General features: G+C 40.9%; 1 protein-coding gene across 2 annotated transcripts; it reads right to left on the minus strand.

Moving 5' to 3' along the window:
• Positions 1 to 417: 417 nt before the first annotated feature.
• cpeb1b (cytoplasmic polyadenylation element binding protein 1b) lies at positions 418 to 11,064 on the minus strand. 2 transcript variants are annotated; one of them, XM_029498005.1, is made up of 11 exons: positions 10,962 to 11,064; positions 8,598 to 8,813; positions 7,089 to 7,318; positions 6,556 to 6,811; positions 6,301 to 6,414; positions 5,781 to 5,870; positions 4,992 to 5,128; positions 3,221 to 3,419; positions 2,774 to 2,868; positions 2,128 to 2,208; positions 418 to 1,835 (listed from the first exon to the last, which is right to left on the minus strand). In XM_029498005.1, exons 1-11 carry the CDS (start codon positions 11,047 to 11,049, stop codon positions 1,725 to 1,727), a joined length of 1,617 nt encoding a protein of 538 aa, XP_029353865.1. In that variant the 5' UTR covers positions 11,050 to 11,064; the 3' UTR covers positions 418 to 1,724. The 2 variants fall into 2 exon arrangements, with proteins under 2 accessions (XP_029353865.1, XP_029353864.1); XM_029498004.1 differs by lacking the exon at positions 10,962 to 11,064 and adding an exon at positions 8,990 to 9,178 and having other exon boundaries at positions 8,598 to 8,819.
• Between the last annotated feature and the right edge of the window lie 2,470 nt (positions 11,065 to 13,534).

Consider the following 13,534-nt stretch of genomic DNA (forward strand, 5'->3'; position numbering starts at 1 on the left):
TTCCACCACCCAACAATGATGCCTCTTGTATATTGTCCTATGTCATTTCCAATCCCCCCCCACTAAGACAAAAACTTCCCATTTGCCCTGAAATTGAGTCTGTCGATGCAACTTGTTACTTTCTCAGACTTAAATGCTTCACATACAGAACTTGGCACACAACTCAAGGATTTGTGAACCAACAGAGCAGACTTATCTATTGACCAGTTTTATACCATTATCCCAGAGTTATTTGGATGTTTAACCAGTTTCAATGAAGACACTTCATCACTGTTTAGACTTCTGAGCCCTAAATTGACTTACATTTTCTTGAGTTGGCCTGAAGGACCACAGGTTCTTGAAGTGAGTTTTAGGAGCACACAAGTTATTCAAAGTTCTGACACAACAGTAATGCTTAAACACCTTTATTGTGCCCAATCTGAACATACTCCACAACTGTAAGTAGCAGCAAACTTGGCAGACCACAATGAGGTAGACTTTCAAAACTCTAAAAAGCAGCTGGGCTAAGGGACAACAAGCTCAGCATGACAAACCTAATGGATAAAGAAAAGACACTTTGTCTTTGGCACACAGCTTATTATGCATTTATGTCCAACTGGAACAGGAAGGCAAAATGGGATAAGAAAGCATGGAATCATTTACTGGGGTCTACTCAAGCTGATAGACTGATCGATTAGTTTATCATCAGCTAAGTGGAAGTTCTTACATTCAACAGGAAACAAGCAGCTGTTGTAACATAGGCGTGTCCCACTGCTGATGTACAAAAGTGATTAAAAACCACTGCCACCTCTCCACATGTGCAAATTAAAAAGTGCAAAAACCAAACTATGTACAATCAATGTTCATTCACTCTAGTCTCAACAGGATCCATCAAATGCTGGAGAAATGACAGATTACCAGTTGAAGCATATCCACTGCTAATGTTACATACATTTAATATAACTGGACTAACAAAGCAAGTTAAAGTTGTATTTCCAACATTTTGTGCCCATTCAGTTGAAATTTGGGAGGGCAAATTAAATAAAATAGCCACAGAATTTATGAGGAAAAAGGGGGGAAAAAAATAAATAAAAAGGGAGGGTTTTCCCATAAACAGCCGCCTGGTAGAATTCTGTTCAAAATGTTCATGTCATGACTTAAAACCGTTTGTGTACAAATTAGTAAAAAACTGCGTAAAAATGTCTGAAATGCGACTGGTTAAATGAAGCCCAACATTCAACTCCCTAAAGTAAGAAACACCGGTTGGCTTGCACAGGAAAAACAGATGCCAACTGGGGGTAGGGGAGGGAGGGAAAAAAATAAAAATTTAAAGGCACTGTATGGCATTTGCCAATGAACGGCAATGAGACTTGCGTGATTGCTCTTCACTATGCAACACATGTAAACAAAAAAGAAAAAGAGAAATGGCATTTTCATCCACTTCTTAACCTTAGGCTGACTCCCATCTTTCTGTCTGGCCACAAGTCTGGGAAAAATGCATAAATGTGAAGGGCCCCTTGTCTCTCCCAATAAGGTCACTGTGCATAGTGCCACTGTGAACAGCAAAAATGTAGCAAGTGCAAAAGTGAACATTTTCTACAGTGATATATCCCCAGTGCCTGGTGGAGTGCCATGGTGCTCTCGTGCTGAGGGACGTCTGGCACACGTGATCTCCTTGGCGGGCAGCCTCGCCCTCTAGATGGGGGTCTTCCCCTGGCCCTTCAGAGGGTTTGGGTCCGTCTGCCCTAGCTGGAGTCTCTGTTCTTCTGGTTGCGCATGAGGGGCCGGTGGTTGCTCAAGATGTCCATGGAGTGCTGCCAGTGCCAGCAAGAGCGGCAGTAGTACTTGAAGCAGGCCTGAGTGACAGAAGAAACTGACTCAGCACTGAAGGCTACTTTTTTGAAAGCTGCATTTTCAGATTTCTGCAAATTCAGTTTGTGAAAATTACACTAAACTTTAAATCACTTTGTAGTGTCACATTTAAGGTGTGACAACCTGACCTGATGTTTGGAAGTATCAGCCAGTCTTGACTCAGGGGTCAAACTTATCAGTAAGGTAGTCTGGTTTGTCATATTTTGCTCTGCTGTTTCAAATTTGTCTTGCTAGTAAGGGTTTAGTTGGATCACATTAGCTCCAGTTTCCACTGACCTGGTCTCTGCAGAAGAAAGGCCCAGGTTGGCGAAGGCAAACTTGACACATGGAGTCTTCCAGGTAAGGATCAATCTGGACCTGAAGGGAAAAAGATTGGTGCTCAGAGTTTAGATGGGAACTTGCCATGGATCAACCAAATTTGTTTCAGGTCCAAGGAAAAAATTTAAATCAGCAACGAGATTAGTTACCAAACTATAATAACTGAAACATTTGTTTTATATACTTAGATGTGTCCACCAGATCAGAAAACTTATTCTGCCACCATTAAGCTTCAATAAAATATGGTTGGTAAGTTTGTCCATTTCTATTGCACTTCATTTCCTTTCAATTCTAAATGTACAAGTCAACTTGTGTTCAATCTTAATATTTTGATTATATGTACAAATTAAAAATGCAAGAAAACTGCATTAACACACCCCTAGTGAATAAAAATTACAATTATAGGCTATACACAACTATTTTAAATGCAATTCATTAAAAACGGGGGAAAAAAAAGTTCAGAGAAGAGCAAAGTTTGTGCTGTGTATGTTTAAGAGCAGAGTTTTTAATTTAAAGACAGTACTTTAAGCCCTGTGCCGTTTTAGGTCAAGTCATTAAACAATAACTCAGTCATGCTCCACAGCAGCAGTAGTTTTAATCCTACCTTCTTTGTAAACTTGGGTGTTTTAATCTCCACAAATGCTGCACACACAGCTTTCAGGTAACTGCGCTGATTGTTGAAAGTTACTCGTCCAGAGCCTGTACAGAGGAAAAATTTGATGAAATTTGGAGCTGACTGACAAGATTTAATATAAAATAAATATCTACAGGTAATTTAGACCAATAAAAAAAGTGTTCACTGGCTCAAGTCCTCTCAACTGAATACAGTAAAGCTATAGCCATGAGACCTTTAAAATCACATTTGTTATGAATGCAGCTTCAGCCACCATGTTGTCTTCAGTGTGATCACTGCAGATGCACACAAAACAACTCATTGTGGCAGCTCTAAATGTCCAAGTTCAATACCGTCAAACTTCAAGGACATAATTTTATTGACATTTGTCACCATTAATCAACTCAAAAAACTCCAATCCAAGAGGCGCAGGCTCACCTATGGGGTACTTGTGTTTGTCCGTGTCAATGCCAGCATACATGACGCCTCCAAACAGGTCGTTCATGATGCTGGCCAGGGCCTCAGCATTCAGCATGCCATGCAGCGCACCAACAAACACAGTCTTACTGGGGTCCAAACGCTGGGCAGGGCAGCGCACATAGTTGCTGTCAGAGATCACCCAGGGGATGACTTGCACCTGTAGTATGGACAACACACAAGTCAAACATTACTTATTGAGCTTGCTTTAAGTTTTCCACTTTCCCATGAAGAATGAGACAAGTAGGGCTGGGTATTGTGTGTAATGCCAGTAATTTCACTACCAACGCTGTCACAAATACCAGTTTTACTGCAGGCACTCATTTAATAAAAGCAAAGATGTAAATGTCATCTTCACCTAAATCAGAAATTGGCAAATTACTTTCTCCAGTAAAAAATTGGTCTGAGATGTCAAACAGCAGAGGCTCTTACACTGCTAATCCTAATGCATTGGCCACACTGAGTTCTATCAATATTCTTTCACATATTTTACACAGCAAAGACACCATATTCAAAATAGAGCTTAAATGATGATTGATTTACCTTTTGAAATAAAACTTCAACACAAGATTTTAATTAAACCAAAGCCATCATACCAGATTACCTCCACCAATTTGTTAGTCAAAATCTAACAAATTTAGTTCCTTGAACCATTAATACCTTGCAAAGTTATAAATCTTTCAGTAATGTTATCTGGCACCACCAATTCTTGGAATAAACTGATCTATAGACCAACTTCATCTCCTGTCTGAGAATTAAATACTGCATCTCAGTGCAGTACGCAGACAGCACAACAAAGGTTATAAAAAGGTAAACTAACCCAAGTTAGTAGTTACTCTTACTTTCCATCAGGAATGATTAATAGGACTAATTCTGTGTGGTGTCAACTAAAACTATCATTTTATCACAAGGCCAATACTGTCAAAAAGTGTTAAAATTTGACTACATTTACCGTAATTTCTGGATTATAAGCCTCTACCTTTTTCCACACGCTTTGAACCCTGCAGTTTAAACAACTATGCGGCTAATTTATGGATTTTTACGGGTAACAAGCTTCATGCCATCAATACATTTAGCGCAATGAAATCATCAGACCAATGAAATTACTCAACAGGTAATGAAATTGAAATTGTAAATTAAAAGCACCCACACTAAATTCTTCAGATAAATTTTGTGCTTCCAGCACACACCCTTATCATGGAAAACAAACAAAGCAATGCATGTGATGCAGCTTTCACGTTAAAGTAGATCGATCTGGAAAAAAGGCAAAATCGTTCTGTGTAACATAATTCCTGCCATATGCAATTTCCTCCCATATTTCTGACATCTGTGGCTTATAGATAAGTGCAGCCTATATATGTACAAAACTGTTTCTCGTTAAATTTAGCAGGTGCGGCTTATATTCAGGTCTGCTCTATAGTCTGGAAATTATGGTATATTCCATTAATGGCTACAAACTGACGCAATTACAAGTTTGAGCAACTTCCAGTCACATACATTTCCCTTTGTCCCAATTAAGTATTGACACAAAACTGTCGTACTGTATAAAAGATCAGGGAGCAACTCAGCGAGCCACAGAAGTGTTGAGATTCAATTTGCAGTACTGTTTGACTGCACACCACGTTTTGTTGGGTACACTGCAGCTTTACGCTTATTTTCAAAGTAAGATTTTAGCTTTAGCTGCAATAAGTGTAGATATCCAAATGCTGCATTGTGTTCATTCTCTACTCACATCCTTGCATCGCATTCTGCGGCTGGACATCTTGAAGTAATACTCCAGTTTGTCCTCAGGGTGAAATGGGTCCTGGGAGCAGGCATGGAGCAATGCCCGGACAGACTTCTCATTCTCAAACACCAAGTAAACATAGCCTACAAACCATACAGCAAAATACTTCAGGATATTGTTTGTTTTGTTTTTTTTGTTTTTTTTTTAAATAAATAAAGGGCCACAAAGCACTATAATGGCTTCATAGTTCATTTTTCAATTAACACTTTCACAATTTCAAAGATAAATTACAAAAAGCTGGCACACAAGTGTGTTAAATTTAATAGTAATGGCAAAGTGACAGTTTTGATGAGGGTCCGAAAAATGCCAAGATTTAAAGCATTAGGGCCAGAACATGCACAGCATGGGCAGAAAACCTTTAACATTGCTGCAAAAACATTGTGATTCTTACATTCAGCCAGTTACCAATTCTGTGCCAACAGAAATGGAAAACCTGCAATTCCAGAGGAGCAGAGGCCACAAGTAGACCCACAAACACTTCACATTTCCTGACCAAAGTAAAATACAACCTGAAGAATTGACTCCAAAGTCAAACCCAACCATTGCAAGCCACCTTTTATTGAGCACCATGGTTTATGCTCCCATTATACTATTATAAAGAATCACCATCCTTAATGTGTGCAAGTGCCCACAGTAAAACTCACCAGCATAACATGTGCCCACCAAAGTGTCAACCTCAAACCAGGAAGGAAAAAAAAAATAGCCTACCACATTTGTTACCTTTGGCCACATTACCTTTGGGAGGGCACCGAGGGTGCTTTCCATCCTTACCCGGCCATTCCACAGTCAGAGGCCCGTAGCCACTGAAGGTGTTGATCAGCCCAGCTGAGAGAGTAGGATAAAAGAATAAATTATATCCAACAATGTGGGGTTTATATTACAATCATTTCCTAAATGTGACATGAAATGATGGCAGTCAACCAAGGTCCGTTTTAATCACACTGATGGTTAAACCCATCGCCATCATTTTAAGTGTACTTTTCACTTCAGAGATCACATTTATCAATTGTTGTACCATTTGTGAAAAAATTTTCACTACATTTAGTGCCAAGATGTGCGAATAACTGGTTAGTACATTTAAAACTATGGATTTTAGGTGATAAAACCTGGTCAGAGCTCAGCTTTCAAATTCCTGCCTGCATTACATCACATGTGAACTGTTGCTAAGCCAAGGTTGCTAACCCACCTCATTGTAACATTTAGGCAAACAAGCACCTGAAATTAAAGCAGATGGTATGCTGGCAGCTTCCCCTACCTTCTGTGATGTCCCAAGGCACACCACCAAGAAAGACCTTGCAGGAATACAAAGGATCCTTGTTGTTTCTGGGAGGCAGCTGACCACTCCAGGTGAAAGTGGCTTCATTCACAGCTGAGGAATAAAGGAAGTGTCTCCAATATTCACAGGTCATTTTTAGAAACAGAAGACAGCACAACTACAACGCAATATTAAACCTGCGCTTTAACAGACTAAAGGGTTGTTCAAAATAGAAATGTGAAGGTTCAGATCCACCTGCAGCCTGCCTGTGCAAGCGGGCCTCCCTCTCAATGCTGAACGTGTCATCAGACTGGTCAAGCACATCTGCACCAGGCCATGGGGATCCAGTTCGCCAGCGGCGGGAAATTGCTGAAGAGGAGGGGCTGGCACTAGATGGTGGAGTCAGGGGGGAGCTAGAGTCCAGAGGATCCAGACGGGAGCCTAGCCGCAGCAGATCCTTCTGCATGTTTGATGCAAGATAAGGCAGGGGAGGGGAAATCCGCAGAGTCGACTAAAGAGAAAGGACATGCTCAGGCAGTTTAATGAGAAAGTGATGTGAATTTTTAAACAAAGCAAAATTTACAGATGTGAAAAACATGAAATTTTTGCTGTCATGGATAAGTTGTCTTGAAGGTAAAGGTACAGCTTGTAACCCGTCTCTCCAGTCAACTTCAGTATTTGTTTGGTGCAGTGAAATGTCATGGTGGGCAGTCAATCTAGTTTGGAGACAAATATCTCCTTCCTGAGTGGCCAACACACAAATAGCAGCTAACCATCATGTGCCTTACCAGCATATCACAGAGGTGGTCTGAGCCAGAGCTGAAGCCACTGGTCTCAGAGTCTTCAGGACTGCTGGAGCGAGAGTCCAAAAAGGAGCTTGAGTCCAGACGGTTTGCCATGCGAGCCATGCCAGGGAACTTCTCCAGAAAGTCAGCAGTCATGCTCATCGAATCAGGGGGCAGGTAGCCTGGGGGTTTCCCTAGAATGCTACTGAAGGGACTGTTCAGAATACCTAGCACTGAAGAAAGAGGACAGTTACACCTTTTACTCTAAGCAAGATGACTCAAATGTAAAAACTTGTGGCAGCAATACCCCACAGCTCATTTATTCGTGTCTGATTTGTCAGCAGATGCTCAAACTGCTGAAAACGGGACCCATGAGTATAGGGTTGTTTTGATTAAGTAGCATGCTGACCTAGAAATTTACATTTCAATAATGTGTTTTGTTTTAGCACACAAATCTAGTTTTGTGCATGTTTTTTGGCTCAAGGTGATGGAACCAAAAATCTGCACTGCATACACTACAAGAGGGGACGAGCTGACTGCCCAGAGCAACCTAAGGCATTTTCCTTTTTAAATTTGATGCCATGGCAGTGTACTTTTCTTTTTAAATCTTGTTACAGAAGCTACACAGCAAAATTTACTTGAGGTTAACTAATCCAAAACCTTTCCAAGTAAAGTCCACTGGCAGCAATTCCTTAAATATGTAATCAGCTTCTCCTCATCTTGATAACCAAGGGAATCAGCTGGCAAATGTTACAGTATGGATATGTACTGTGTGGCCTCCAACAGTGAACATGCAGCTCTGGGGGGATTATTCAGCTGTAGGCCGCATTCAAAGCTCTGGCCCACTTTGTTGTAGGCCCAGTTTAGAAAGCTCTAAATGAAGTTTGCCAGGTCAGTTTGGACATTCAGTGATAAAACTATAGCTCTACATATGGGGTCAGGACAAAAATGGGTCACAGTTATAGTCACTGATTCCCCTGAAGACAGACTGTCCTGACAGCACACCAGCATGTAAGCATTTATTTCACAGGTATGGCATGTTTCTCTCGTTTTCCTAATCAAACTTGGCCTGAAAAATAAACTCAACAGGTAATTTTAGTCCTTTTTGCACAGGACAATTAAAGTACAGGTAAAACAAACCTAGTTTCACTTGCTTTTTGTGCCTGTTAGACTGCAACAGATGCAGCAAAGCAAAAGTGCCACATCATCCTCCCTAGTGACGCTAGAGCTTGTTCCCACACTGACACAAACACGCACACACATTGCTGTTAATGACAATCACTTTTTAATATAAACAAATCAGGGAACAACTTCACAGATGCTATACCATCTACTGTCATGTACAAATAAATGGGGCCATAAGAGCAAGTAAACAGAACAAACTCTTAGGCAGACAGCTGCTACCACCACCACCCCAAATGAGGCATGGTGGTATAAAATACAAAAGACCAAGGTACCAGTTTCACTGGTAAGTCTAAATTCATTCAGGTCAACAAACAGACTGGTACTTACTGGAGGGTGAGCTGGTTTGAAGCTGGGAGGGGGAAGCATGTGTGTCCGTCTCCTGGCTGCTCCAGGGTCTGTCCCAGCTTGATAGACAGAGAGACTGGAGGCCCAGGCCCAGGTCTGTGACACCTGGTGGGCCCCTGGATGACTGCAGCTCCTGGGAGCTGGGCATGGCCCCACAGTTGGGGAAGAGCATCCTCCTGCTGCCCACTGTAGCCAGCTCTGACTCTTTGTACCGAGATCCAGTTCAGAGATGTGGCAAAAGAGGAGAGAGGTGGTGTTAGATATGAACTGTTTGCATTAAAGAGGAAACAGCAGGGAGATCTGTCACACTAAACAGTTTTTAAAGAAAAAGCCAATAAAAAAAATAAAAACTTCAACATCTCATCGCCCCCTACCCTGGTTGACGGGGGAGCTAACCTGCTTCTGTGCCCGGTGCAACTGCCATGCATCTCCGTCCGCATCACTGACCCACCTAGCAGGATGTGACATGGCTGCTGATGCACTCGCACACCCCTGCTAATGACATCAGCTCCCCCACCTCCCCCGCTTCCTTGCCTAACAACTGTCTAATGAAAAATTCCTGTCGGCGCTATTGGCTTGTTGATAGAAGTACTCCCTTCTCTGGTAGGCACAGCACGTCTCCCGAGTTGGTGGGAAGACAGCCGCCACTGCTGCTGCCGTTACTGCTGCTGCTTACACTGTGTCTAGCCCCGTTTCCTGGACAAGCTGACAGAAGCAGGGAGGGAGGGGGAAGCGAGGGGCAGAGCTACAATGGCACGGTGGGAGGTAGCAAAGGAGATGGGAGCAAATGACTCAGCAGAGTTGAACTAAATGTACTCCAGGCTTTAGGATGCACCGATCATTTTTATATTAAATCACTGTACCCACAGTTTGGTAAATTCTGTCTCCTTTTTACAGAAACACATACACAGCAAAGAAAGAGGTAAGCAAATTCTCAGCGTAGCACAAACAGCTGACTGATCAGATGTTGAGGACATAGCGATTTGCACTGCCAGCTCCTCCCTGCCCTCTCCAGGTCTGGAAAGCTTCCAGCAACAGCCCTGATTCAGCAACACCAAGCAGGGGTGGATGGGGTAGAGGGACCACAGCAGAAGTTTAGCTCAGCGTGCATCAAGATCCAATGCACTTGTGTCACTTAAACATTTGCACTGCTGCTCTTGTCAAACTGACCCAAACACTTATTGCATGACTTACACATTACCTAAAAACAGGTCTGGTAGTCAATCATGTAGACATATCCTATATGGAAACATTTCAAAGAAAGGATGCAGGGAGGCTGCTGAGCCTAAATCTTGGCAAATGTCACTCCTGGGGTAAAAAAAGAAACACTTAGAATTGCTGCAGTGCTGCAGACTGCGATGCACCATGAATCAGCTGCTGGCACTCAAAAGATAATGACAAGGTGAAGGAGATTTAACAGACGGCAATTCTGGCTGAGTAAGTGAACGGGTCCCTTCTGAGGTGGAGATGCAACTTTTCACCATTAAAAAAAAAAAAAAAAAAGCATGTTATAATGAAGGCAGTATTAAAGCTTACATTAACATCACCTTGCTAAACTCCAGTTAAATCTTTGGTATTTCCAGACTGATTCACACATTAAACAAGATGTCAAATGGGACTGCTAAGAAAATTAGGGGAAGTTTTAATGATTAAGCTACAGTTTCACTAATGAAAAAACATGACAAAAAAACCCAAAATACAGTTTTGAAACTGCATTAAGGCCATTATATAGAGTATTATTAAATTCAGTTAAGACTTGTGAACTAAAATATGGGGGGGGGAGAAACAATTTTTAGCTTTGTATGATTTGTTACTTTTAAGATTTTTCTAAAGGGGGATGAGGGGGACTTGGATTCACCAGTATTTTAGAAACCTGATCGTACCAAGCCCACAACCTTTTTATAAAATGGCAGTGATAAACAGCTGGCATCTTCAGGGGTGTGAACTGGAGTTTAAAGCATTTGCATTATTGATTCAGTTGGCTAAAAACATTTATTCTAACAGGGATGGAAACACTGGATTGTCGTCAATTCCTTTTGAGTTGAACAATGACTCCTTTCTCCAGACCACACAATATTACATTTACAGATGTAGTTTTGCAGGTATTGTATAGAATATTAATAAATGCCTCTTGTGTGAACCGTATCGTGGTGTTTGTTGGCTTTGGTTTTGTCCCTGACCCCTGTGGGCTGTTGGTGCTCCTCAGTGGGAGCCCGCAGGAAAAGCTGTTCACGTTTTCAGGTTTTGAATGACGCTTCGTGTTGCATTTATCGTTTTCTGCTCCTGGGCTGAAGAGAAACTAATAATAACAATAAAAGTAATAATAATGACTGATGAATGGGTTACCGCTCAGCAGGTCGGGCTTTCCCTTATTGTTGTTGGGTGTGGTGCACACGCCGGTGAAGTCCAGAGCGTTGCCCAGCATGCTGTTCATCCTGCGGAAGATGTCCGCGTTGCTGCAGGTGGACAGGGCCGGGGACTCGGAGTCCGGGCCTTCAGGCCTGCGGGGGTCATTTCTCTGCAGGAGGAAGGAGAAGTTAATCCGGCATGCACGCCGCAGGTCGGCCTCAGGGTTAGCATACATGTGGTCGCACTATTCAACAAGTTTGGGTGCTCTTATCTTTGGTCGCTTTGGAAAAAAGAAGAAAAAAAAAAAGTTTCATGGCACACAAGGTCAATGCAATCATGCTTTTCACTCACCAGGGAAAACGCCATGATGTGGATTGACAGCCTTTGACAAATGTCACAATAATTGCCGCTGGCGGTGATAAAAGGTCATATTTATGAAGTTTGCTAGCCAGCTAATTAGGCTCAATTTGGTGAACGTGCGCTCGACGAATCTGTGTGGGCCTCCGGGGCTTCCGTCCGTCCACGTGCACCGCTTCAAAGAGGCGGACCGCTGGAATAAAAGTCCCGTTTCATCGACCGCTCATCGGCTCATCAGTGTGACTGCATCAACACAAACATGGGGGGGGGGGTGTGGAATTTAAAAAATCAAAAAATTAAAGAAACAATAATGGGAAAAATAAAAGAAGTGAAAGGAAGTTTTACTAAATTGTTTGGCATTACTCAGGATTACAGACACAATCATTCACATGGCACTGATTTATTTACAGTCTCTGACTAAAAGTTACATTCAGTAGCAGGGAACTCATTTTTATTACTAATTTCCACACTGTTCATACCTCTACCGGCAGAAAGCATATTCTATGGTAAACTTTATGTTCATCACCTTATACTGAGGTGAGCACAATTCAAATTCAAAAATTCAATAAAAAAAACTAAAGAAAAAAACCTTTAGGCTTTTTGTAGTAAAACACTGTTAGGTATGAATTTTCAAAATGATATTTTTGTACTAAGTAGAGGAGGCATTTCAGTGTCTTCTTCAGCTGCAGTTCTATGCTGAGGTAATGTGATTTAGTCAACATCAGCAGACACGTCACATAAATAAATAGGGACACACGAAATGGTCAAGAAAAACTGTGATATTTTGGATGACTGAACGAATGAAGGCTGGAATAGAATAATGGAAATGTTAATTGTTGACCATTAATTTAAACGAAGAGGAATTGGTCTGAAGTGTATGAGGTGAAACAAATGGACCCATGATGCACTTCAAGCCAGACAATGTATGTGGGCCAGAAGTATAATGAATTACATATAGAGGTTTGTTGTTATTTGCAGTGATTGTCTGTTGTTTTCAGTTCTTTAACGGTGTTGAATTGGGCTTTGTATTTGAAACTTTTAAAACTTTATATTCACAGTTTCAGTTCATAAAGAATTTTTCCTATGCTTTTATTTCATCCCCATTTATGCATGAATAAATATATTTGTTAATTTCCTGTTAATTTTTGTTATTTCCAGAGATTTTAAGATTTATACAACATACAAATGAAAACAATACAATATAGTGCCATTCAATATAAGCACTAAATAAACATTTTTTTGAGTACTTTACTCAAAAGCTTACTTTGATGCAATTCTCATCTGACAAAAACCTTTTTATCTATACATTTTTCTGGGGGTCTTCTGTTCTCCCCCACATGCTTCACTGCCTGCTGGTCATGTGGGTGTTGGGTCTGCAGAGGGCAACAAAGACCTGCGACAGAAAACCTGCACACCTCCTTGACAAGCCTTCTTGGTGTTTTTGTTTTCTTTCAGCTATATTCAAACATTTTTTAAGTTGGCATGATTTAAAAATTGTAATGATGACATGAAGGCAGTAACCCCTTCCTGTCTTGATCTAGATGTAGAGACTTCATCCAAATAGATTTTTCCCCTATAAATCCCAGTGAAAACAAACACACACCCACACATTCTCCGTGTTATTCGTATATATAAAGAATCACTTATTTTTTTTAAATATGCCAGGGCGTGCAGCTTATGATGATAACCAGTTAGAGGTTTTTAGACAACAAATATCAGATGCTCTCATTAGGGTTGGACACAGTCCTAAAAATACAACTACTGCCTTGTGTCTGCTCATGAAACCAGCAGAGAAAACAAAATGTTCCATCTTCCAATTCACAGTATCCCCATTTTCACACTCTATTGATTTCCTGTCAATCCAAATTTTCTGTGGGAAAGTGATGTTAAAAGAATTGTTTTCTCATGAAGGGAAAATGGGGATTCTTGAGAGAATTATTTTCATCCTCTGAACCATTTATTTGGGTTTTAAACCTGTACAATGATCAGTTCTCTGTTTATGGATTATATCTTTGAATTAATTTTGAAATTGATTAGAACATGTTGAGTTGCTCAGAGCTCATGGTGTCTTGAAACGCGTTTTTGCCTGAGCAAAAAAAAAAAAAATTTTTTAAAAAATAAAAAAACAACCAATTTAAATATGAACCAAAATAATTGATGCTGTTCACTCATTTAAATTTGATAATTTGTTATATTTCAAATCGACCCACACC

Source organism: Echeneis naucrates, chromosome 3 (genome assembly GCF_900963305.1).
Source record: "Echeneis naucrates chromosome 3, fEcheNa1.1, whole genome shotgun sequence".
In the NCBI taxonomy this organism is placed as follows: Eukaryota; Metazoa; Chordata; class Actinopteri; order Carangiformes; family Echeneidae; genus Echeneis; species Echeneis naucrates.